This window comes from Aspergillus wentii (assembly GCF_001890725.1).
Source record: "Aspergillus wentii DTO 134E9 unplaced genomic scaffold ASPWEscaffold_9, whole genome shotgun sequence".
NCBI classification, from domain to species: Eukaryota; Fungi; Ascomycota; class Eurotiomycetes; order Eurotiales; family Aspergillaceae; genus Aspergillus; species Aspergillus wentii.
Window position 1 is genome coordinate 1,117,810 of NW_024467840.1, and position 25,726 is coordinate 1,143,535.

A 25,726-nucleotide genomic window follows, 5' to 3' on the forward strand; every position below is an offset into this window, starting at 1 on the left:
CAGAACCAAAGCTTCATCAGAGCATAGTCAGACAGCCATAAAAGATGGATATGGTGTTGGTTCATCTGTTGTCTTTGTTATTTATTATGAATGATACGAAAGCTATGCTTTTAGCCCACAGGAGGCAGCGGCTGCAAATTTGTATAAAGAATTGATGGTGCACTGGGTCTTCATAGACGCAAGATTGAGCAACGGATCCACAATGGAAATCACAAATAGTGATAGCGAATGACGGGCAATGGGTTTAAATTAAGAAAACCCGACTCCTTTTGTCTGCAAGGAAGTCCCCATAAACGATTTGAGCGATCTGAGCAAAATTCTTGTTGTGGTGAGTCTTTGATCGTAATGATTCATTGATTCGAATCCCTGTTCTCTGTCCGGTATATGCACGATATGCACGATATGCACTCCGTGGGTATGACAATAATGTTCCGTTTGTCTGCCTGAGGCTTGAGAAAAATAAAAACAAAACAAAAGCTAAAAAGATAAAAATAAAAATAACAGACGATCGACGCCCGACGGGAGACAAAGCCAGCTGGTACTCACGTGATGTGGATGTTGACATCAAGGAAAAGGAGGTCGGACTGTCTGACAGCATCAATGCAACCCGGTATATTGATGCGATTCTGTTCAGGATCATTTTGGTGACACAGAATCGCTTGAAGCGTATATTGGATCTGTTTATCGAGAGTTCTCGGTATCGAAAGACTGTCAGTTCAAACGGATAACTACTCCGGACGATCTCGGGCGAAGGCGCTGTAAGAATTGGCAAAGACTTTGTGTGTGGAGGACATTAAAATCACGACTCGAGTCGATCTCATTGTATATACAAATGTCGGGAGCAGGCTCATCAGCAATTTCGGTCGTTGGAAGCCATCTTCATCCAAATCTCAGCGCAGCGGAAAAGTCAGCGTTCATTGCGAGTCTAGTCTTATCCATACCGCGAATAGGATTCGGAATTGTTCAAGATCTTTGGGGTGCTCAGGATTCTTCTTCGATATCCCGTCGCATAGTCTTTCTAAAACACTTCTCTCGGGTGTCCTCGACACTCCCGTTGAGACAATTACGCTCGCTGATGCAGCCGACAGGCAGTACTATCTCGAGTCTCTGCGAGAAGGAGGGACTATCGCATGAGACCATCTCGGTCGACGCAGGCGAGTTTAATCCTGCAACCTTGCACTTTATCGGCTGCGGGGCCAGAACACCCGGGAATGTCTTGTTGTACTTCCATGGCGGGGGTTACATCTTTCCGCTGACGCCAGGTCATTTTAAATTCGCTCGCGCCGCGGCTGGCAAGTCAAATCTCGTCATTCTCGAATACACTCTGGCCCCGGAGTTGAAATATCCTGGACAGCTGGCCCAGGCAGCTGCCACATTGCGATACTTGCTGGAACAGCACGATGCGTCCGAGATCACTGTCGCCGGAGATTCTGCTGGTGGGAATCTGACACTGGCAGTCCTGGCACATTTGCGTCAACCCCATCCACGCATACAGCCGGTATTCGAAGGAGAGCAGAAGCAGCTCCGGGGGGCTCTTTGCATCAGCCCCCGCTGCGCTAATGACTGCACGGCCCTCAGCTATACCTTGAATGCCCACAAAGACATTATCAGTTCACATGCCATGGAGCTGTTCACCTCCAGATGGGAACCTGTAAAGGAGGATGTATGGGCAACGCCGCTTGCTGGTGTAGGGGACTTCTGGGCAAATGTTCACGCCAAAAGAGTGCTCATTGTCGCCGGTACCGATGAGGTATATGTGGATGATATAAAGCAATTCGGACAGGTAATTGGGTCGAAACAACAAACGAACTCAAAGGTTGAGCTGGTTATCTGTGGTGGAGAGATTCATGTGCAAGCTGTGTTTGACCATGAAGCTGGGAACTGGGATGGGGCCATGTTGAAGGTGGTCTTGCGCTGGCTGCAAGACCTCGAAGGGGACGGATCGTGAAGTGCTATCCTTGAATCACCCTGTCTGAAAGAGAGAGTTAACCCAACGCTTATCAAGTTACATCATATCAGACAGGGAAGTTTTGGGATAGATAGGCAGAGTCTCGAGGTTGTGTTGGGAGGAGGGGAAGCAAGGTCGTGGGTTGGAGCACCTGACCAGTCTTGGACAGAAAGGGAGATCACTGGACTTTTGATCTTCTGCCACTCTTATGTTATTTTATATCACGATACAACGCTTTTCGTTTTAGAGCAGAGCTAAGTAATGAGGTACGCTGATTCATTTTACCACCTCCTACCTATTATTGATGATTGAGTAGTCATTGAAAGAACGCTTGGCGATATATCGAACTAAACCGGTTCTTCTTGACGCCGGAATAAGATCCTAGGTGTCTGTTGAATCCAATATGCTATCCTACATTGCGGATCAGAGCTATTCAAGCGAAAGACATCCTTGACTGATACCCTCAGCTACCAGTTCCAAAAAGCTTCGTCAGCGAATACGGATACTCTTTATACGGACTACCCCACGCACTCAGGCCCCCGGGCCGTTATAATTATAACTTCCTGGCCATGGTCTTCAGGAATTCAAAGACGGGTAGTTGGAGCGAGTTTATACGCATGAAACTGGAGTACTAGGTTTGCACAGCCAAATACGAATACGCATATCTTTTTCAGGATGCGGTCTCTTTGACGATGGTTTCGGTGGAGTATTTTCGGTATGCCATTGCCAAGTGTTGGCCTTAGTGCTTACAGTGGATGCCTTGACTTCGATATCCCTGTATATCGACTATTATTTAGGTTGAGGCACTCGGTAGTTGAACAGACTTCGCTTGGAGATAGGGAGAGTTTTTGTTTAGATGTGTCATTAGGTGAAGATCGAAGGCAGTGCATTGATGATGTTCCGTGTCTGTATGAGGATCTTTGAGTCTAAATACGAGTACTGTAGGTACCTTGTGCTGTAGTCGAGAACACCAAAAGGGAACTTGAAAGTCGGGTTCAAAAGCGTTATTTATCAATATAAATCAATATCGATCGCCGCTTTACTTTCCTCAATATCTCATCTATCAATCTAAATCTGTTCGTCGATCGAATCTTAATGAGCACACAAGAATTCTCCGAAAAGCGAAAGTGGTGGCGTCGTCTTGGCAGGCCATTCAGAAGACGAGGATAGAATGCCTGTCAGCCTCAGGGCTGGTTAAAGATGGAATAGGAAGTGAAATCCGAATGGAATGCACTGTTCCACAGTCGGAAGCAAAGCCACGATCGAGCATACGTAGTCGAGCACGAACTGAGACACTGACAGACTATCGTGCGCAGACTATATATATCAGAGTTGGGGCCAGGAATGACGCGGGAATGTTAGAAGAACATGTCATTTGCATATGTACAGCATTTGGCATATTGAGATCGACTGTATATGCTGTCAGAATAACGAGATAATTAATGCTGATTATACTGAAGCGCGACGAGAAGACATCCCTGGAGCGCCAAGCTAGCCTATTGACGCCCGATTCCGCACGAACCGAGAGAGGCGGACAGTGGCGGTTACTAGCACCGAGGGCTTGGCGCTGCAACCAACACTCCAGGCAGTGACATTTGAATTTGGATCATGTAAGGAGTGAGGATAATAACAATACCACAGTTCCATCCTGGATACCTGAATATGGATATGGATATGGATATGTAGACTGTATGGTAGTGTAGTATCGGATCAACGTCGCTTAAACCCAGTAGTGATTGGCTCAGGTTCTCAAAACTCTCGGGGTTTCGGGAAGGGGAAAGAAAAAGTTATCGTGGCTGGTCAGACGTGATTCGACGGCCATTTCATGCAGTCCCCAGCCCTACATCTGCGGTGGGGGTTTCTATTGGCCCAACGCGGATTGTGCAGTCCGCATTCGCTGCAGATTGGCTACTTGGCATGACGACGCCATGGCTCCACTGCGTAGCAGAAAGGGCAAAGAATCAAGTGACCAGGCCAAGAGCGAGGTGGAAAACAGGAATCGAGGGCCAATCACAGGGGATGGCTCCATATTATTAGCACTTATCAGTAATTAGCCGGTGGAGGGCATGGGGTTCTGTACGTACTGACTTGGGCGAATGGGACCACACCCCCATAAAATGCCTCCCATCCCCTTGGTGACTTCTTGGTAGTCCCCTTTCATCCCCTTTGTTGCTGTACGGAGAGAGAGGACGACAAGTCAACCACCCTCATCATGTTCAGCAACATTTTGGCTTGTCTTTTTTATCTGATAAACCCGCTTACGAACTTATCCCTTCATCCGATTCAACCTCAGGAGAGACTCAGACCGGGACATAATCAACAACCCATCGCTCCCGACGGTACCTGGGATAATATCATCACCGGCCATTATGGAGTCCCTCCCTTGCTAAAGGTCCACGACAGAACTGGTGCGGTGAAATGGACCTGGGAACGAAGCAATGTCAAGCAGTATCTTCCTCCAGAGCTTAAACACTGTCTCTGGAACAGGGCCAACGACGCCACGGAACTCAAATGGATCAGAAACGGAACCAGTGTTGCTGCCGTATACAGCAACATCGCCATGATCGTCAACTATACCCCTGACAACCCGGAGACGGACAAGATCATCACCTGGGCAGTGTGCAGAGACAATGACTTCTTGTGGAACGCGCATACCTTGGAGCTGCTACCTGGAAATAGAATCGCCGTGGGCACCACCGGTCAACGATCCTGGGATGGTATTCTCGTCTATGATGCCAACCCGGAGAACCCGTTGGTCGATGATCCACCAATCCTGCAGAACGTTACCGGCCTTCGTGCCATCCACGGCATGATTTGGGACGAGACGGAACGGATGCTTTGGGCAGTAGGAACCGACTATGCCGCCGATGGTTCAGACAACACACCCGCCTATGGAACCCTACAGGGCTATAACTTTGACAATCCCACAGGCCTGCTTCTCGAGGACGAGTCCCAAATCTTCAAAATGCCACATGCATTCGACCAGGAGACCGAATGGGGAAAGGGATACAGCTGGTGGGTTGGACCGCACGATCTCGTCCCTGTTCCTAATGAGCGAACGTTTCTCATTTCCGATGATCGCGATTTACACGCTTTCGACCTGGAAACTCGTCAGTGGACTGTGGAAGGAGAGGCCGTGATTGATAAATACATGAGAGGGTTCGAGACTACCACCATCGATCGCTATGGTTACAACCGCGCTGGAGAGTTTGAGGAACTGCCCCGATCTGACCTGAAGAGTTTCAGTCTGGCCGGGGATGGAAGCTTTATCTATGTTCAGGCTCTGTACCGGGAGTGGCGAGGCAACCATACCAACATCGTGGTTAACGGGGTGAACATGAACATCAACGAGGGGGATGAAATCTACCGATCGCGATGGTTTGCAGACATTCCTGGCTGGCCGAAGCCGGTTGATTAAACGATAGACGAGGATGGATTTCAACATTTTTTCATCGGTAGGCTGGAGAATACCAGCCTCGCCTGGGTACAAGGCTCGCCGTATGGGTTGACTTTCAACAAACGTCGTGACCTACCAAGATGATGCAATGCCCGTACTGTCTTCGGACAGCTTGCATCATCACCACCCCAGTGGGAAGCAGAAATGCATCTCATGCCGGCCATGATGAGCGAACATTCCATCTGCGCCCCCTTTAGTCGATATGCGACTCAAGCGAAGGGAATTATCATGACCGAAGATCCATCTATAATATCTGTCACGACGGATGGGAAAATATGGAATCAACAGTCATCGCCACCAAGTGGCTACGGCATACCAAGGTCAAACTTGGAACGACTCAACACTTGATTTATATCTGGAATATGATCGAGGACTGTACAATATCGGGCATTTAACCGTACTGGTTAGCGATTTGCATTGCATTATATCCATGTCATTATTTACAAGTCAGGCAAATGCTACGAGTGATGTCATAAATAATACTACAATCATCAACCTAAATATCTTTTATCTTTAGACATACTGTTCCTTATTAGCCAGTAGCCTTATTCAGATGCAGTAAAAAGCAAGGCTAACACTTAACTAGATGGAGTAAGTGCCTTGAAAATCCGATATAACCAATCCACTTGGAATAGCATACATCTGAGTTGAGTACTACTGTCTTATATCTCAGTCAATACACATGAACATACCATAATCAGATCAGCAATCCCAATATTCAAATATGAGTTTATACCGACACCCCAAAGCAGCCTAGCAACACAAATCCAGCACCACCCATATATACACACCACCGAAATCAGTACAGCTTTAATTGAAGACCCTCTTCTATATCTATCCCATAATAATATCATCTTGTAATATCAAAAAAACGCTCACGACGTCCGAACTCCGGAGATGATCGGCGCAGACCCGCCTATCTTATCGCACAGAAGCGACCGAAGCGTGACTCCCCGCTCCGACGCACTCCCCCAGCCAAACTTTTCAGCTTTTTCTCTTGACTCATCCTCAATCCAATTAATACCGTTCCCACCACGCTCCTCGAGTCGGTGATTGTTGATTCTTCTTCTTCTGTCTTTGTATTCATCTTTCCAAATCACATACTCAATTTCGTTGTTTATCCAAAATGACCAAGGGAAAGGTAACTTGCTTTGCTCTCTGCCCCTCTTTCACCCCAACAATCGTGCCCCAGACCGCCAGTCGCTGCATTTCCCGCATCGCCTTGCTTCATGTCAACGGCTAACCATTGCGATATAGGTTTGTTTGGCTTACAGTGGTGGCCTCGACACCAGCGCTATCCGTATGATCTTACCAATTGATCCTTGCTTTTGTTCTGTCGTTAATCTATAAACTAGTCAAGTACCTGCTTGAGGATGGCTACGAGGTCGTCTGCTTCAGTAAGTTCATCTTCGTCAATCACTTACAATGCATTCAGAGCTAACAATAAACAGTGGCCGATGTTGGTCAGGAAGGTAATTACTCGACACCCCGGAGAAATGCGACATAGAATCATCCATTGACACAATTGCCACCAGAGGACTTCGAGGCTGCCCGCGCCAAGGCATTGAAGATCGGTGCCCTCAAGTGCGAGATCATTGACCTCCGCAGTATGTACAATTGAGCTTATCGTCAATTCAAGTCGGCTGGAAATCTAACATTGGTTACAGAGGAGTTCGTCGAGGAGCTCTGCTTCCCCGCTATCGCTGTCAACGCCATCTACGAGAACGTCTACCTTCTCGGTATGTTGCGATCAATATTTTGCTGTGATTCAGGAGACTGATTGAATCAAGGAACCTCTTTGGCCCGCCCCGTCATTGCCCGTGCTCAGATTGATGTCGCCAAGGTTAGTCAGATCGCCGATTATTGATACTGAAGAGTCGATATTGATCGGTTTGGATGAATAGAGAGAGGGATGTTTTGCCGTTTCCCACGGTTGCACCGGTAAGGGTAACGACCAGGTCCGCTTCGAGCTTGCCTTCTACGCCCTGCAGCCCAACATCAAGGTCATTGCCCCGTGGCGCGACCCTGTCTTCTACGAGCGCTTCGCCGGTCGCCAGGACTTGCTCGACTACGCCGCCGAGAAGGGTATCCCCGTTACCTCCACCAAGTCCAAGCCCTGGAGTATGGACGAGAACCTGGCTCACTGCTCGTACGAGGCCGGTATCCTGGAGGACCCCGACACCACTCCTCCCGCCGACATGTGGAAGTTGACCCAGGACCCCTTGACCGCTCCTGACCAGCCCGAGGACTTCACCGTTTTCTTCGAGAAGGGTGTTCCCGTTAAGCTCGTCTACACCGAGGGTGGCAAGGAGAAGGTTGTCACTGAGGCCGTCGAGCTCTTCTTGACTGCCAACGCCATCGCTCGCCGCAACGGTGTTGGCCGTATCGACATTGTAAGATAATGTTGGGATAATTTGTTATGACCAGAACTAACATTTCCAAAGGTCGAGAACCGATTCATCGGTATCAAGTCTCGTGGCTGCTACGAGACCCCCGGTCTCACCTGCTTGCGCGCTGCTCACGTGTAAGTATTTTCGCCATTCTATCAGACTAGATGAGCGTTACTAACCTGCAATAGTGACTTGGAAGGTCTCGTTATGGACCGTGAGGTCCGTGCCCTCCGTGACCAATTCCTCACTGTCAACTACTCCAAGATCCTCTACAACGGCCTCTACTTCTCCCCCGAGCGTGAGTTCCTCGAGTCCTCCATCGCCGCTTCCCAGAAGTCCGTCAACGGACAGGTTCGCTGCCGTGCCTACAAGGGCGCCGTCTCCGTCCTCGGCCGTTCCTCCGAGACTGAGAAGCTGTACGACATGACCGAGTCCAGCATGGACGAGATCGGTGACTTCTCTCCCGCCGAGACCACCGGTTTCATCACTGTCTCTGCCATCCGTCTCAAGAAGTACGGCCAGATGAAGCAGGAGGCTGGTGAGAAGATGTAAAAAACGAACTGCATTGAAAGAGTTGGGATTAAAGGCCATCCGTGGTCAATAAACACCGATATAACTATTTCGGGTTCATTTTGGTCTATGTGTTGTAATTTTTGAGCATTTAATGTGTAACGGAATAGAAAAAGTAGTGGGAACATGATATCACCTGGCAATGAGAAAGATGCCTTTTTACACAAATCCGAACTCTTCCAAATCATAATTTGTACATGTGCAGATGCACTTGAAACTATTTACAATAATGCGTGGAGATAATTATAGACATCGCTGAACCAAGAAAACTGCTTCAAATGACCACGAGGGGTACTTTTCTTTCCCCAAATAGTTGCTTGACCACCCTCATCTCCCACGATAAACCAACAGAGCAAACCACAACTCCTACAACCTGGCATTGACCTTGAACCCCTTTCCAGAAACCTCTGTTCATGTTCATCATTAGCTTCAACACCACCAACACCAAAACAGCAACAGCAGCAAACTCACCATTCCACACCTCCAAAGCCTTCTCCTCAGCATCCCACCCCCACAAGAACCTCTGCGTCTCCCGATCCGACCACTTATCCGGATTCGCACCCCCAGTCATCGAAGCGCGGAACTGCGCGTCGCGGGCGATCTGCCCCGGCCCGTCGGGTAGGTGCAGGGTGATCCTGTTCTCTGAGCCGGACTGCTGCACTGTTTCCGCGCGCTTTTTGCGTGATTTTTCGTACGCTTGCAGGGCGAGGGGGATTTCGGTGCGTGAGGTTATGGTTGAGAGGAGGACCCCGAGGGCGGCTGCGTCTTCGACGGCTTGGGCGGCGCCTTGGGCGACGTAGGGGCTGGTTGGGTTGGTTAGTTTGGGACAGACATTTTGATTGTGTTTTGTGATGGACACGGGTACTGACAGCATTGGATGGCAGGCATCACCGAGCAAAGCAACGGAGCCTCTGATCCAGGTTTTGAGGGGAGGATGCAGACATAGTTTCCACTCGAGGACTTCGTCTTCGGCGACCATATCGATGAGCTTGGTCACGCGCTTATCCCAGCCCTTATAGTTGTCGATCATAGCCTTCTTGGAGCCCTTTGTTGTCCATGATTCCTCGACGCCGTGACTATCGGGATGGAGCAGGACGACATTGTACAGTTCGTGATTACGCACCGGGTAAGCGATGATGTGACGCGAGGGCCCGATCCAGCGGGTCGCCTGGGGTTCCGTGATGAGGTCTTTCAGATCGGGATCATTCTCGAGCTTGCTCCGGGGCAGCATGATGCGGTATGCTGCGTCGCCCGTTGGGATGGCCTTGGTGGATGTATCTTCGAGGAGGTGGCCCCGGAGAACGGATTTGATGCCGTCGGCGGCGATGACGATGTCTGCGTGGACGATGCTGCCGTTGGCGAGGGTCACTGCTGCCGGAGTGAATTGGACGTCTGTGACGGTTGAGTTCACGCGCAGTTCGACGTTGGGGAGTTCAAGCGCTCGGTCGATTAGGGCATTGTGCAGATCTGCGCGGTGGATGACGACTTGTTGGCCGTATGTTTTGTTTACAGGGACGGTGCCGAGGAGGCTTCCGTCTTGCCATCTTCTGACGTGGATGTGTTCTAGAGGTACGTCTTTGGCGTGGATTAAGTCCGAGATTCCCCATTCTGTACTTCGTTAATAAACGTGGTCCAGAGAAGAGATGGAGGTACTTACTGTCGAAGATTCTCAGCATATTCGGAGACACCTGGATACCGGCACCGACTTCCAAAAGCTATAGTCTGTTATTAACAGATCCGACTCATACGAACGAGTCTATAGAGCGTACCTTGGGCGCTGATTCAAGAATCGTGACATGATGTCCTCGCGAGCCCAATGTCAGAGCTGCGGCCATTCCACCGATACCTATACCAGTCAGAAGACGATTCTACTCAGATAGTTCTGAATCATACCGGCACTAAGAACAAGTCAGATCGAAGCCTTATTTTGATAAAAGAAAAAGATTCGCAACTTACCCAACAACAATCACCTCCAGAGGCGTTTTTGCCTGTGATACATCCATGATGAAGCACTGTCAATTGACTATACTGGAGTGATGGATAAATGGATTTTATATGGCGAATTCAAGACCTCTCCGAATATAGAAAGCCAAGATGATAGACAATGGTACTAGTATTTTATGTCGACCCAGCGGCACAGATTTCTTCAGGGTTGCCACTCGATCCAAGGACGCGACCTGATATGGATTGAAAGATGAGATGAGATGAGATGAAATTGGACGAGACGACCATATTATAACGACACCAAACCCATCCAGCGGAAATCACGGCAAAAGGATCGATCCCACATCCCATTCTCCACCGTCCTGGAAAGACTCCACGTCTAGTAAGTAGACTACGGAGAGCATGGCTTCTATGAACTTGTCACAAGGACTATGAAAGCTTCAGCCAGTGAACTGTGCCGGCTTCTGCGGGGCAATAGAGCAAACTACTGCTCGAAAAAGAGAGCCTGAACGAGGGCAATGCAAACCTGCATCATCTTACTGGACGGGGATCAAGCATCATCCTACACCATTGCCCACAGTGGTAAATCCGGAGCAAGAACTAAGAAAGCCCGGAGTTGGCACGGAACCAGAACCAAACCAAAATCGCCGCTCGGCAAAAGGCCAAATTGGCCAAGGGGGTTGAGTCTTTGGGGCAAAAATCCATTTTTTTCTTTTTAGCTATGCCTCAAATTGAGAGCTGCCGGCTTTTGTGCAATGCCTTCATCTGCCGAGTTTGGCTTTCTCTCCGGAGAGAAAACCGGAGCCCTCCAGGTTTTCCAGTTTCATCTAATTCTAATCGGCCCTGCTGACCTCGACCCACGCTGTTGGAATGCGAGGTCTTGGGGTCCATGATTCATAAAATTTGGATGAGTTGTTTTGGAATTCAATTGCGGTGCATCGAGGATGGGAGACAACTGTTTTACGGCAAAGGTTGGGTTCTTCATTGCCGATGGCTGTTCTGCGGTCTGCCTGCGATCGATTCTGATCGTCACATACAGTGTAACCCCTAAATGGTCATCACCTTTCATACCTAATTCATGATCATGATTTCATCCCTTATCCCTATGTATCGACAAACATAGTCTCATTGGTGATGGCTGACCCAATGACTGGACGGCGAAAGTCTTTCCCTCTCATTTTCCCTTTTTCCTCCGCCGTTGTCTCCCACATCGTCGCCAGACGCGATGACAGCGTTCCTGCTCTTTGAGTTTGATACTCGGATTTGACTTTCAGCGACGATCAAGTCAAAACTGCCCCCTCACTCACTTTCACTTTCTGGGGCTTTTCTTTCCCGTTCAATTTGGAAGCATGCATGTCTTTTTCTTGCGTGGATTACCCGAGTGTACTTGGCCGATCCCCACGTCCTACTTTCTCCACCCAGAAACGCCTATCAGTCCACTTTTCGGCTTATTCTTAATCTGCTCTTTACCGGTCTCAACAGTCAACGGTCAACTGCAAAATGACCTACATGGCTACACATACAGCCTCTAATTAATCATGATACATCACGTTTGATTACAGTAGCAAAGAGTCATAGGCATACCGCTCCTTGCGACAGCGATTCTTTACTCGATATCCGTTCGCAGGCCATGAAACATACAGACAGTGAAATGAAACGGCTGGTCTATCTTATGTCTCATACCGAGCTCTTTACTACTGGCTACTTGGAGAAATATGAAACAAGAATATATTGATTCATACGACTTGAAAGATAGACAGAGTGAGACTGAAACAGACAGATTCGCAGGGGAGGATCATTCCTCCCTTCGTGGGGGAGATTCATTCAAGCTTTTATTCCATCGATATGAAGCCCACGAAGTGAAAGTTATCTTCACCTACGGAGTAATATGAAGATCTTATCCTGGTCGCTAATAATCCATCCTACTCGATTATTCGGACGGAACGAACGGCCTGGAGAGGAGGAACGGGTAGATGCTAATTTCCCGGCTCGATTCGGTGTACCGTTTCATATACACCCATAGCTGTGCCATGAGATATCCACAACAAATCCCCCTTGTCGATTTCATCTAGACCCGGCAATGCTTTATTAAACCCTAGCCGGCAGCCGTGAGCAAGAGTCAGATGAACATGTCGCTCATGTCAGCCGCCATTTACATTTACGGCTACCCACTACTGACTGATCTTCTCCACCTCGGACTCCTCAGCTGTGTAGGTGTAGGTAGATCGGCCGGAATTCGGCTCATGGAATCTGGTCTGGTATGTCTCACCGGTTGGGTATCTGGTTTTCTGGAAGGTAGGTAGGTACAGTAAGCACGGAGATAGGGATGGATGGGGGTGTATCGGTACGGCCGGATGAGGGTGGTGAGAACTATCTAAGCGATATGACGACATTGCTATAGGTGTTTGTAGATGAGATGAGACATGGTGGGCAATAGTGTAGCTGTTCAGTATTTCTTTGAAAGCTTAAGGTGGTCGGTCTATCAAACTTGAATAACCAAGATGGTCAAGAGGTGAGTGCTAGCTATTCATTCTCTCACCAGAAGGTGGCAAGACCTCGGATACTAGGGTATGCATCAAGAAAGATATCATGCAACAATGAAGTGGTCACGGTATATTCGAATCGTATCTAATATCTTCACACATAAATGCAATGAATGCCAAACGACCCAATCAATCTTCTAGATAAGAAACACCAAGAAGATCAGAGATAAAATATAAAAAAGAAAGAACTTTTAGATCAAGCCACCAGATAAATCATAAACATATCAAAACCTCAAGGGTTCTGTTCTGTATTCACTTGAGGAACAGCTGTAATGTAATCATTATAAAACGCCATGAAGAATGCATGAACAAAACTTATCCAGGCCCAATGATAGCAAAAGGAAACAAAGAACAGAAAAAACTCCCTGACAGTGCCGAAAAGTGGAATTCGAAAACAAGACGAACTCAATATTATGCAATCTGTCGACATGATGATAAACACATATGGAAAAGAAAATCAAGCCTTCTACAGACATCAAGACTGTACATAGTATATACATGAAGGTAAATGAAAAAAGAAGAAGGAAAGAGAAAATCTAGTTAGTAGAGTTATAGTTCTGTCGTGATCAAGCAGTAAACATCAAGCGGAGACGGCTGGAACGTCTGGGCTTCTCGGCCTTTTTGTCCTTCTCGGAGCTCCGGGATTCAGCCTTGGACGGGGCCATAGACGGAGCCCTAGTAGACGGGGCCCGGGATGGAGCTTTAGACGGAGCTCTAGATGGGGCTTGGGATGGGGCTTTGGAGGGAGCCCGCGAAGGCTCCTTCATCGTCGGAGCTCTCGAGGGTGCCCTGGAGTAGGCTTTGGAGTGAGATCTGGATGGAGCCATGGAAGGGGCTTTAGATCTCGCGTAGGAATCCGGGGTTGGCTCCATGGTAGGAGCGCGAGAGCGATGAGATCTCCGCGAGCGGTGGGATCGCTGGGAAGGCGCCAACGATTCATCATCGTCGAATTTGAATCGAGGGTCGCGCGTCATCCGGGCCGTGGTCACGTCAATGCCAGACATGGCAGCCGCTCTTTCGGTGATGTATTCGCCATCGACCGAGGTTGCAACACTTGAAGCTTCGGCGTCGGCCACACCACGTCGCCACATTTCCACGGAGCTGAGATGTTCCGTATTGATTTCCAACATTTCCTCCATGGTTGGGGGCTCCTCGATTTGCGGGGCGGCTGTCGGAGCGATATTCTTATCACTATTATCATTGCCGGTGATCTGCTTGATGATCTTGAAGCCGCCAAACATGACAATCGTGACACCGATGCCGACACCAGCGGCAATCAGGAACTGCGGGCTGGCCAGCAGGCCGAAGATGGTCGGTGCCATGGTCTTGAATGCAGACAGAGCAGCGGGGGCCATCTTAGCGGCGAGGTTACTGATTTCCGCCAGGGTCAGCGCAACCGCAGCCATGGCCTCGGGGTTCTTCTGCAGATGGGCGATGGTGGCCGTCGCACTGGCCTGTACACATTGGGCTTCCTCAAGCAACATCTGAGCCTTGTCGACCAAGCCATTCAGCTCTGGGTCTTCGAACTGCTGGAGCTGCTGCTGCTGCGGCGGGGGCGGCATGGGAGGGGGCACATCCCGGGTGGCTACCATATCGGGATTGAAATCACCGTACGCGAGATCCATATCAATGTTGGCATCCGACATGGATCGGCTGACGCCCGGCCGCCTTGGGGGCTCTCGCATGGATATTTCGGGTTGGGTGTGACGGCGGACCATGTCGGCGGGTTGGTACTCTGAACGCGATGCTTCGGAATAGAGATCCTGCTCATATTCGATGTCGCGGTGTTGATAGTGGCTGCGGCCCGAGGAGTATCGCGAACGGCTGCGGCGACTTCTCTGCGAGGGGGCCACGGATGGCTCATATTGAATTTCGTATTGGGGCTCATAGGGGGCATCGTCGATGGTGTAATTCTGCATTGCCTTCAATGCTTGTTTCTCCGCGATTCGGAGATTCCGTTCGGATTGAATCTGGGCTTTGCGGTCGCGGTAGGCATTTTTGGCCTGACTGAAAACACCAAACAATTGCTTGCTCTGTATAGTATGAGTCAGAAGTTATCTTGAAGGTATATGGGAGAAAAAGCGACATACCGTGCTTACTACTTTGCCCGACTTGTCAAAGACGGCAACGGTCTGGCCTAAGGGAGCCATAGTGATAGAATGCAAATGCAACTAGTAGGTTGCTCGGAAGAATTTGCAATCGAAAAATCCAGTCGTTCAGACGACAGTCACTGGTCGAAAACCATTGATAAAGCAAGTATGAAAGCTGGGATCAGCGGTGACTCCGCGATGAAGCGGTGTAGCACTGGTTAAGTATAGATCAGGGCCAAGTGGAGAGTGGACCTTGTGATCGCAAAGTTTTTTCAGGGATTCCAGCCTTGTAGCTGAATAAGACTGTCAAGGGTGAAAAAGAAACTGCGAGCAGTTGCAATATATAAGAAAGTTGGTGGCAAGAAGAGAACAATGATGCCTGGTGAAGAAGAGCGACAGTTGGAGCTGAGACGCGGGGGTCTTAAGAAGGGCAGCGACAAATGACCAACAGCCAAGGCGACGAACGAGTTTTAAGGCGAAGGAAGAATAATAATCAAAAAATATAATATTAAATGACGGTGACATGCGCGATAAACTAATTAGGAGGGGCTGGGAAGAAGGTGAAGCTGGACAGAGCAGCGAACAGGATGGGATCCCGCGGGGGTATTTGCACTGGTTGGGCCACTTGGGTGTCGATGATGCGGACAAGGCATTTTCTTTGATTCATTCTGCTGATTATTTTTGCCAAAATCAAATCCTTAGGATGGCGGATCTGGCATAATACCACGTTTGGGTTGGAATGACGAGGGCAGATCCGTGGAGACGTGCATTTGTTGTCGCGGTGTGATTGCAGGGCGGAGGGGAAATGGATCATTGGCGCTGCGAGGCGCCGTGTTAAGCCCCTGAGTTGGGTACATGGGGAGATACATGAGGGGATACCGAAATACCCGATCGATAAGAATAGAATGAGGATGAGGATGATGATAGATGATTTGATGGATAGACAGGAGAGAGAGAGACTGACAAAGAGAGAAGAGAAGGACTGGAGGAGAGAAGAACGGTGATGCTATGAGTTGTGATTGGCTGAGAGAATGGCTGCGCACCGCCACTGTGGCTGAACATCCTGTGTTATTCTCGATGCTATTATTGTTGTTGTTATTATTATATTATATTTATATGATTGTTATTATGTTTTTGATAGAATACTATGGTTCACTATTACTCCGTAGATGAATAGATAGAATATGGATTGATACTCGTATGTCTGGAATGCTTGTACGTGTTAGGTATCATATTGTACAACCCAACCTACCTTTAAGGACATCGATGTCCTATCAGTAAACAGTATCAGGCGAATTGATTAATTCATTGGATTAATCATTCTGAATTCTCTTGATTATCTTCAGGTAATATTATATTCTTTTCTGTTTCTCTGTTTGTATCTCTATCAACATTCCTGTCGATCCCTTTTAGGTCTTTAATCTCACCATTTCTGCGTCTGATGGCATAACCTTTATTAATCGACTATTGAACCTCATCATCCATCCTGATTTACTCCGTATCCTCATATAAAATGACCCAAAGAGCCAGTATTCCTTTGGCTCGACTGTGGTGGGAACCCAGGTTCGTCTCTCCTCCACTTGGTGTAGCCTTACTGAACCGTCAGGCCTCGATGCTGTTGGAATCAAAAGAAACACCAGAATCAAACTCTCTGCCGTGAAATGCAGAATAATAATCCTAATAATTATAGAACCTATTGTCGTGGTGAGTAGCAGATAATTTCTTTTTCTTCTGCCGCTCTTCTCTCTTCTTCTCGCACCGCCACATCTTCTTTTCTGCTTCTTCCGATTCTCTCCAGAACAATTCAATTCCCACCCGAAGCAAAGAATCATCAACTGTGGAGTCTTTTCATCCAAGTGGATTCCCCAGATTGACCTATCGATTTAATTTGATGAATTGGTTCATTTAAAATACTGTCAAAGGGTCAAAGCACGCTCAGCATCGTTGACTCATCCATCCTCTTCCTATCCCAGAAGCCTCACACCTGAAACACTCTCCGTCTCCATCGCCCGTGCCAGCGATGGACAACGCAGCAGTCGTCGTGGAGTCCGACAGCAACTCCGACCTCGACGATCAGACCAAGGCATGGGAATCAGACGTCGTTCTGTCGCGTCAGGACGATGATGCTGCCAATTCCCACTCAAACCCCGCCGCCGACTGTGGCATCGGCCATCGTGTCCAGGCCAGTCGCTCCGTCCTTGCCTTGGTCCTGGATGACGAGTGTGTCTTTGCTGGTCTCCAAGGTGGAGATATTGTCGTACGTTTGTCTTCTTGATTTTCTCTTGCCTCACAATTAACTCTGCATCAGGCCTGGTCCCTCGAGACATATGATCTCTTGCTCTCCGTCCATGCACACAAAGAAAGTGTCCTAGGTCTCTATCTCTCCGATGATGGTGACCTCCTCTTCTCCAGTGGTGGCGACTCCGTCGTCAATGTAATTCCCAGCCTCCCCAACGCAATGACCAGTTGACTGACCGTCTCCAGGTCTGGTCCACCAGAACCTTTGACCGACTCTATTCTATCCATTCGCATCACGATGTAGGCGATATCTTTGCTGTTGCCTACTCGTCCAGTCTGAAGACCGTCTACTGTGGTGGCCAGAACACCAGCATTCAGGTCGGTTCCTGCCTCCTGATTTTTGACAACTGCATCTGACTGGATCTAGTGGTGCGATATTTCAAAAACAGACGCAGCTTCAACACGGACCTCGGCTGCCCACTTATCTCGACGTACTCATAGGTTCTTCGACTCGAAAGGTCCAGATGGTACCCGCGCTTCCTGTCCGGACTCGAGCTCGGATGTTGCTCATTCCGTGACGCAGGGCGGCCAGGTGTTAACCTTCAAGCGCGATCACCATAGGCTGTTCTCTCACCATGGCTACGTGTATTCGATGCTGTTGGTCCGCGGCTTGGTCGAGTCTGCACCCAACGAAGAGGTACTTCTAACTGGTGCTGGTGATGGTGTTGTCAAGCTGTGGCGTTTGGGGCAAGATGGCAACACGGTGCCTGCTCAAATGGCAAAGCTGCAGAACGGAGATCCTGTTCTCTCGATCGCCGTCGACGGATCGTTCCTCTACTGTGGTCTTGCTGGCGGTGCCTTGAACATATGGAACTTGGATTCTCACCAGCTGGTCAAACGCATCACTCGCCACACGGGTGATTTGTGGGCGGTGGATATTATCCGAGGAGTGGCTGTGTGTGGTGACTCGAACGGAATTGTCAAGGTGCGTTTTTTCTGCACTATTACGAACTATCTACTCATGCATTGCAGAAATTCAACTCGAGGTTCGAAGAAGTGGGCAGCTGGGTTGCCCATGAAGGGACCATGCTGGCATCGGCCGCTGGCCGATTCAAAGACCGTCGCATCTATGCTACTGGAGGAAATGATAACACGGTCGGCATTTGGGACTTGACCGAGTTTTCTCTCAATCAAGACGAAGTGCCTCCGATTAGCAATGGTAAGACGCCTGCAATCTTCTCATCGGCAATGACTGACCCAAGTAGATGAAATGGTCAACAGCCTGGCCAAGTTTGTCGCATTCAAAACGGTTTCGTCGAGTCCGAAATTCAGCGGAGAGTGCAACCAGGGTGCAGCTTTCCTTCGACGACACTGTAACTACTTGGGAGCTAAGACGAAACTCTTGACCACGGGAGAAGACACCAATCCTATTGTGTATGCCAGATTCCACGCAACGTCCCCGGAAAAGGTCGACAAGACGCTTCTTTTCTACGGTCATTACGATGTTGTTGGTGCTGAGGCCAATAAGCAAAAATGGAAGACGGATGCTTACCAGCTGGCCTCAATCAATGGCTTCTTGTACGGTCGTGGAGTTTCTGATAACAAAGGGCCTATCCTGGCGGCTCTTTATGCAGCTGCGGATCTCGCCCGACAGAAGACCCTTCGATGCGATGTGGTTTTCCTCATCGAGGGTGAGGAAGAGTCTGGCTCTCAGGGGTTCCAAGAAACCGTCCGACAACATAAGGCCCAAATCGGACCGGTTGATTGGATTCTCCTTGCCAACAGTTACTGGCTGGACGACTTCAACCCGTGCTTGATTTATGGCCAGCGTGGAGTCGTGCATGCAAACCTGATTGTCACAAGCGAACATCCGGATCTTCACAGTGGTATTGACGGTAGTTCCCTACTGGATGAACCATTGAAAGATCTCTCGATCCTCGTGGGCACTCTGGTCGGGCCCAAGGGTCGCATCAACCTTCCCAACTTCCACGACCCGGTTTTGTCTCTGACGGAAGCAGAGAAGGTGCGATATGCAGCCATCGCAGAGGTGCTACTACCGCACCACCCCGAAATTCCCAACAGCGATGCTCTGATCAACTCCTTGATGCATCGCTGGAGAGAACCATCGTTGACCATTCATTCGATGGAGGTGCCGGGAAGCGCCAAGACAGCAACGACTATCTCACGCAAAGCCAAGGCCAGTCTGTCGATTCGTATCGTGCCAAACCAGAAGGCGGATGAGGTGGCAGCAAATCTGACGGCATTTGCACAAGAACAGTTTGATCTGTTGGAATCCCAGAATGACCTTACGGTGGAGATTACGGGCAAATCCGACGCCTGGTTGGGAGACCCGGACAATGAGATCTTCGAGACCCTTTCAGACGCCATCACGGCTGCTTGGACTCCTGACCACCAGAGCCAGAAGCACCACTACCCTCCTATTCAGCGAATCCTGCCCGAGCGGACCTCACGTAAACCGTCTCCCGCGCCCGGGTCGAAACTCCTCCGCAAGGACTCTTCTGACAGCCTTGCTTCGCACATCGACCGTATCATCACATCCTCGACCACCTCTTCTGCCGGAAAGACGGCAGCACGTAAAAATTCCGCACTGAGCACCACAGTGCCAACTTCATCAACCCTCGCCAACACCTCTACCGCGATCGCCTCTACCCCTGATGACGCAACGGTCATTGTGACACCACCCGACACCGTCTCAACACCCACCTCGCAGCCCGAAACGACGAAACCCGTCTCGACACGTTCCGGCGTGCGACCAATCTACATCCGCGAGGGCGGTTCGATTCCCACGATCCGCTTCCTGGAGAAAGAGTTCTCGGCACCCGCGGCGAACCTGCCCTGCGGACAAGCCAGTGACAATGCGCATTTGGACAATGAGCGACTCCGCGTGGAGAATTTATACAAGAGCCGGGAGATATTCCGGTATGTGTTTGGACGGTTGCCGGAAAGGGGCAACTAGATTGTATTACATAGTATTTTTATATGTATACGGAGTTACCGAGGCAGTTTATAATTCATAATACATATTGCATGGTATTCTTATGAACACGGGCGTAATGAGCATGTGAATGTAGTGCATTGCATAGTATGCATACGCATCCAGCATCCCAGCATAGGGGTAAATCAGGCTGTCGGCTATCCGTTTATTCGGATCGACAGTCAAAGTGGAGTCGAGATGATCTTCAACGGGCGACAGGGATTTGACAGCTTATTGACCATACCATTGTCTTTACGATGAACTGGGGTTTCTCAAAAGTTCTGCTAGAATAGCATGATAGGCTAAGATAGCCAGATACACAACACATACCATCGACACCCATCATGAGGCACAACAACACCCAATTCCATGACCTACGCCTATTCGATTCGTATACCCCTAATCCTGATTCCTGAAGAAAAGTTAGCGAGTAGCGACTCCATATGACCAGCCAAAATAGGAACTGCTAATCCCGAGAGAATGGGCAGATGACAGCCCCTTTTCTTTAGCTCTTTTCTATACTTTTATATAAATAAATAAATTAATGTAATATTCTTCAGACTTGATTTAGATATTTAATATATATTATCGGTTTAATTTATATTGTCTAATTATCATAATGGCTAATGAGAATGAAACGTATCCTCTCGGACGAGACTCGAAGGAATCGGCTCGGTATGTCATGATAAATAAACACTTCATCTGACGAAGGTGTACTGATGAACGATAGTCTAAACGTCCAAAACGCATTCCTCATCGAACTAATAGGAACCAGTCCCATCCATGCATCTATCCCGGAGAATGAAATCAAATGTGTTGCTGATGTAGCGACTGGGACGGGGTATTTACCTCCATCTTTCCCTTTTATGGGATAGATACTGATGAAAAGGTGTAGAGTCTGGCTTCGAGATATAGCAACTCATCTCCAGAAAACAAACGCAAAAACAAAATTAGAACCAATGTGCCATTCTCCATCTTCATGTTCAACCAGAAACACCTCAGAAGACACAGATACAGACACAGATGAGAATGAAGAAGAATACTACTATCACGGCTTCGACATCTCACCCACCCAATTCATCAAATACAACACCTCCAACACAGTCTCGCCCATCAACCTCAGTGTACATAACATCCTCGACCCATTTCCCGAGGAACACAAAGGGCGCTATGATCTCGTGCATGTTCGATTACTAGTCATGGGTCTGAAAGTTGAGGATTACGAGGCTGCTATCCGCAATATTTGGGGTTTGTTGAGTACGTCTCACTTTCCATTACTTATATGTATATGGTGTAGGCTAATTGACAGAACCCGGCGGCTACATGCAATGGGAAGACATCGACGCAACATCCTACAGCACAGCACCGGCTGAGACCGAGCCACCCTGCGTGACGGAAATGCGGCGGCTGATTACGCGCGCCGTCAATGCGCTCGGTATGAGTCCTGTTGCGCCGGCGGTGATTGAGCGTGAAGCGGTGGAGGCTGGGCTTGAGGGTGTACGGCGGGATGTGTGTTCGACTGTTTCTAGGAAGGAGAAGCTGAGAGATAAAGCAAGGGAGTGGCTTGTGAGGGCTGCGAGGTGTGCGTTGCCGGTGTCGATGGCAAAGGCGGGGCTTATTGGGGAGGATGAAGGGAAAGAGGTGACGGAGGGGTTGTTGAGGGAGTTGGAGATGGGATGGGGGGATGCGGTGCCGGTGGTGAATTTGCAGGTGGTTGTTGGGAGGAGGCCGTTGCTGGAGTGAATTGAGTCCAGGTATTCTATTGTAAGATTGTACATTGAGGATGTGACATTATAATACAATACATCGAGTCTATCACCAAATTCGCTTGGCCACCATTTCATACCGTTGGACGTGGTCCATATTCAACGGTTCGTCTTTGGAGTTCTTGTCCTTTTCCTCTCTCGTCTTCAGTCGCCGTAGTCCATCTGGATCATCGGCGTAGATCCATCGTCGCTTGTCGTCGTTCACCTCGACGACTCCCCAGCCTCCTACTCGACGGCTCCCCTCGACCACATACTCTCGTCCCCGAGTGATAGGCTCAGCTGCACCGTTACTAGATGGATTGTCCAGCTCGACGCCTTTCATCGACTTGTAGCGTGAGCGGGAATACGCCAGAAGCCCCATGCCCAGAAGAAGCTTCATGATCAGCAGCACAATAAACACCGTCAGGATGAGCACCACGGTGAAAATGTACACGGACTGAGCTGGGGTCGGCATGGCGTTGGCGAGGACGCTGCGGAAAAATGCACTGACATGAGCTGCCGACGACGGAATGATGGTTCGAAGAGTCAGAGGTGGCGCCGATGGCATCGGCGATGGGACATAATGGCTATGAATCGACGATAAAGAAGTTGCCTCGACTGCTGTCGACGACGGATGCTGCGGGAGCAACGCCGCAAGGAACATCTGATATGTCTGCACCGACACTCGGAAGAATAGACACGACAAAGGAATCACAGGAAGACCCAGTCGGCGGGTCAGATTCTGATCCCCAAAGGCATTGGTATAATAATCTTTGGCCAGAACATCGAGGAACCGCCCGTACATGGCTGGCCGGGTATTGTTGAACTTGTTGATATACGCGTGCTTCAGCCAGTCCACGAGCATCTCCGATCCCAGCACAACCAGGAACGGGCCCAGCACTTGAGCAAGAGTCGGCAGAAAACCATTCACCTTGCTAAAAGACGAGATAAGTGATGATGGGAAAATGGTAAACGACTGCGGAAGAATCGACGAAGATGTCCGCGGAGGAGTCGACAAAGGCGTGCTGTTAGTACTGGTCGACGAAAATCCACCAAGTGTTGACCCCAGCCCCAGAGTGCCAAAAAAGTTAAAAGCACCCGTCTCGACAATGTTGCGAGAGGCAATGATTGTGAGCATGAGCCAGAGCTGGAATCGTTCCACCACATCCGCACAGGTCAGTTGGAAGAGGTTTTCTTTTTCGAATTTCTTGAAAACAGTGGACTTGATCTCCACGAATTGGTTAGAAAGCAGCAAAGTGATCAATGCGTTGGAGTACGAGTTGACTGCCACGTTCAGCGTCATCACTTGGTAGAAGAGCGCCGTGGCATGAATCACTGTATAGGCCAAAGCCAGCAGAAAGAGCCAAAATGGCCGGAAGACCTTGCTGCGTCCATCCGGTCTACGCTCCAAAGCCTCTCGTGAGAACAAACACTCAAGCACATCCTGTCCAATCGCCGCGAACAACCGGTCACTGACCTCTAGTACGTTGTAAATCACGTACAGCTTGATGGCCGCTTGTCCTCGGATCCAGTGGTACATCCGACTCGCATCAAATCGCATCAGCACGCAACATGTTGCAATCATAAGCAGCCCTTTAAGAATATCCGCCTTATCATCCGGAAGCAGTGCAGAAGGAATAGACTTTTGTCGACGATGCTGATGCCTGTTCATGTATGTATCAGACCGATGTCGTCGTCTTGATTCCGTCGCAGCTTTGTTTCTGACTTCTCGCTCCACAGCCTCTGGTTTCCCAGACGTTGCTGCTCGAGACCATGTCTCAGAATCTGTACTAGCATTGACATCCGCAGATACCTTCGTCCTTCTCCGCCATACCCGTCCGACGCCTTTGATGATAAACCGCGAGATGAACTGGAACTCAAAGCCAAGGTTGACCACCCATGATTCCAGCAAGATATACAGCGCCTTGATAAACCGAAGAGGCAGTATCGTAAAAGAATACAGCCACGCATCTAGACACGCAAAAGTACCAAACCAAAGAACCTGCTCTAACGCCGGAGGAAGCCTCAGAAAGTTCATCAGCCGCTCGAGCTTCACCCGAGACGACTCATAGGGGAAATCAGTCGTGGCGGAGCGGTGTATGTACAGCGGAGATGGATGCCCAGACGCCAGCTCTAGTTGCAGATACGTAGGCACCGACAGGGGAGGCAGAGGAATCGACGACGGCATAGGCGACGGCAGAGCCGGTTCAGTAATATGCGGCGACGGGTTAAGATTTTTCTTTTGCTCGGGCTCCGGATTGCCTACAGACGGGCGATCCTGTCTGGACCGCGAGGCCCATGTCTGGGCCAAACGTTCGCTGTTGAGAGAGGGCATCTGGCGCCGTGACGAGCCGGGGGTGGAGACGGTTCGTGACGCATGAGGCCGACTTCGAATCGACGATGATGTCTGCTTCGACGACACCGGGGTCGTAAACTCAGGGGCACTATCTGTCTGGGCATCTCTGCTGGCGCGGAGCTTCGCAACAACCTCCGGGGGGATTTTCATCTCGCCCAACGGCTGCACGGCCCCGTCCGATGATCCGGAGCGAGAAGACGCCGTGTACATATTATCTGATACAACTCTGCGACTGTGATCCGACTCTGAAGGCGCAGCACGGTACGGGATCGAATGAGGCGACGATGTCAGCTCTTGCATCTTCGCCGGAGATAGCTTCAACACTCTCTCCCGCTCCTTATCGTGGTTGGGATTCCTCGGTGGCGACGTATCACCAGACAGCCCAGTCAACGCAGCAGCAATATCGGAATCTTCCACAGCATCCACGACCGACGTCCGGTGAGCATTATTATTACTATTATGGCGGCCGTCCTGCGTGTGCTCTAGAACAACCCCTAAGCCCTGGTCTGACGATAGCGACAACTGACCGCCTTTTCGTGCTCCGTTGGACAAAACGCGTCGGCTGGGAAATCCATCGGACCCATCATCTCGTAGATTTTTATCTCCCCCGTTCTCCATTCCCCGTTGAGGATCTTGTGCTGGATTTTCGGCCTCGGACGTATCATCCAAGGCCAGACCCAGACCGTTTCTGTCTGCCTTATCCTTCTTATCCGCGCCTGCTCGCGTGTTCCCATTACTCCGTCTCCTATTATTTTCCGTCTCCACCAAAGCGGATCTGCCCCGCTGCCGTTCTGTGGGCTTCCCAGCCTCCGCTTCGCGGTGGTGGTTGTTGTTGGCATCCACGATGGCCGGGTTTCGGTCCGGTCGGGGTGGTGATCCGATCGCAGTGGCCGTGTCCGTTCGCGGTGAGACACTCACACCGTTGCGATAATTCTCCGTGTCCATCATACTAGTATCTGCATTATAACCGTTTAACCCATACGGACTAGTATCGTCTAGTTGTGTATGCGTATCGACGATCGAAGAGCGTCCGCGTGGTCGATTCGGCCCAGCCGGAGTGGGAGACGAGGGGAAAGGAGACACCGGCATCGTAGGGTACGTAGGGAGTACATGGAGATCACTCGATGGAATGGTCGTGTGGTTGTTGATATCAGGGTGGAATCAGGCCCATTCTGGGGTATGTCTTTGTTGCTGGTCCACGAGGTGGAGTAAGATGGATGGATGGGCTGGAAATGATGATATGATGTTGTTCGGCCCGACTGGGGTCAGTTGGAGTCACCGCCTCGGGATGTTTCATCGATATCATCTTTATTATTACTGCGGAGTAGACTACGTTGAAATGAGTTTTATTAAAGGATAGAATTTTGTTTTTAATGAGTTGTCTATCGCTGAAAAGAACCTGCTTGGCCGAAGGAAATAGACAAGTGAAAAGCAGCACGAATCCATGGTA

General features: G+C 49.6%; 10 protein-coding genes across 10 annotated transcripts; 5 read left to right on the top strand and 5 right to left on the bottom strand.

The window, feature by feature from the left end:
• Nucleotides 1-58: 58 nt before the first annotated feature.
• ASPWEDRAFT_716568 (uncharacterized protein) lies at nt 59-736 on the bottom strand. Its single transcript, XM_040839190.1, has one exon. It carries the CDS (start codon nt 638-640, stop codon nt 245-247), a length of 396 nt encoding a protein of 131 aa, XP_040684186.1. The 5' UTR covers nt 641-736; the 3' UTR covers nt 59-244.
• Nucleotides 609-2,238, top strand: ASPWEDRAFT_46116 (putative lipase/esterase). The gene has a single exon (XM_040836693.1). The coding sequence runs from the start codon at nt 833-835 to the stop codon at nt 1,946-1,948; it is 1,116 nt and encodes a 371-aa protein (XP_040684187.1). The 5' UTR covers nt 609-832; the 3' UTR covers nt 1,949-2,238.
• A 1,922-nt stretch (nt 2,239-4,160) lies between these two features.
• On the top strand, nt 4,161-5,366 carry ASPWEDRAFT_32683 (uncharacterized protein; the record flags this gene model as incomplete). The annotated part of the gene is made up of 1 exon (XM_040833705.1): nt 4,161-5,366. One exon carries the CDS (start codon nt 4,161-4,163, stop codon nt 5,364-5,366), a length of 1,206 nt encoding a protein of 401 aa, XP_040684188.1.
• Nucleotides 5,367-6,531: 1,165 nt separating this feature from the next.
• ASPWEDRAFT_55080 (argininosuccinate synthase) lies at nt 6,532-8,347 on the top strand (the record flags this gene model as incomplete). Its single annotated transcript, XM_040838151.1, has 10 exons — nt 6,532-6,546; nt 6,663-6,705; nt 6,761-6,802; nt 6,857-6,877; nt 6,941-7,012; nt 7,073-7,144; nt 7,196-7,248; nt 7,310-7,798; nt 7,850-7,929; nt 7,984-8,347. The coding sequence occupies 10 exons, from the start codon at nt 6,532-6,534 to the stop codon at nt 8,345-8,347; spliced, it is 1,251 nt and encodes a 416-aa protein (XP_040684189.1).
• Nucleotides 8,348-8,558: 211 nt separating this feature from the next.
• ASPWEDRAFT_716650 (putative salicylate hydroxylase) lies at nt 8,559-10,694 on the bottom strand. The gene is made up of 7 exons (XM_040839192.1): nt 10,322-10,694; nt 10,259-10,263; nt 10,135-10,211; nt 10,023-10,080; nt 9,235-9,973; nt 8,837-9,168; nt 8,559-8,772 (listed from the first exon to the last, which is right to left on the bottom strand). The coding sequence occupies exons 1-7, from the start codon at nt 10,366-10,368 to the stop codon at nt 8,732-8,734; spliced, it is 1,299 nt and encodes a 432-aa protein (XP_040684190.1). The 5' UTR covers nt 10,369-10,694; the 3' UTR covers nt 8,559-8,731.
• Nucleotides 10,695-13,763: 3,069 nt separating this feature from the next.
• Nucleotides 13,764-15,002, bottom strand: ASPWEDRAFT_98739 (uncharacterized protein; the record flags this gene model as incomplete). The annotated part of the gene is made up of 2 exons (XM_040839629.1): nt 13,764-14,885; nt 14,943-15,002. Coding segments are annotated over 2 exons (1,182 nt in total), but the record flags the coding sequence as incomplete, so codon positions are not given.
• A 1,119-nt stretch (nt 15,003-16,121) lies between these two features.
• ASPWEDRAFT_716644 (uncharacterized protein) lies at nt 16,122-16,868 on the bottom strand. Its single transcript, XM_040839191.1, has one exon. It carries the CDS (start codon nt 16,772-16,774, stop codon nt 16,352-16,354), a length of 423 nt encoding a protein of 140 aa, XP_040684192.1. The 5' UTR covers nt 16,775-16,868; the 3' UTR covers nt 16,122-16,351.
• Nucleotides 16,869-16,962: 94 nt separating this feature from the next.
• ASPWEDRAFT_55083 (glutamine amidotransferase subunit DUG2) lies at nt 16,963-20,157 on the top strand (the record flags this gene model as incomplete). Its single annotated transcript, XM_040838152.1, has 6 exons — nt 16,963-17,199; nt 17,251-17,376; nt 17,427-17,558; nt 17,608-18,165; nt 18,213-18,399; nt 18,446-20,157. The coding sequence occupies 6 exons, from the start codon at nt 16,963-16,965 to the stop codon at nt 20,155-20,157; spliced, it is 2,952 nt and encodes a 983-aa protein (XP_040684193.1).
• Nucleotides 20,158-20,794: 637 nt separating this feature from the next.
• Nucleotides 20,795-21,918, top strand: ASPWEDRAFT_177171 (putative LaeA-like methyltransferase; the record flags this gene model as incomplete). The annotated part of the gene is made up of 4 exons (XM_040831618.1): nt 20,795-20,850; nt 20,906-21,016; nt 21,071-21,432; nt 21,485-21,918. The coding sequence occupies 4 exons, from the start codon at nt 20,795-20,797 to the stop codon at nt 21,916-21,918; spliced, it is 963 nt and encodes a 320-aa protein (XP_040684194.1).
• On the bottom strand, nt 21,867-25,566 carry ASPWEDRAFT_46123 (uncharacterized protein). Its single transcript, XM_040836694.1, has one exon. It carries the CDS (start codon nt 25,363-25,365, stop codon nt 21,991-21,993), a length of 3,375 nt encoding a protein of 1,124 aa, XP_040684195.1. The 5' UTR covers nt 25,366-25,566; the 3' UTR covers nt 21,867-21,990.
• Nucleotides 25,567-25,726: the final 160 nt, after the last annotated feature.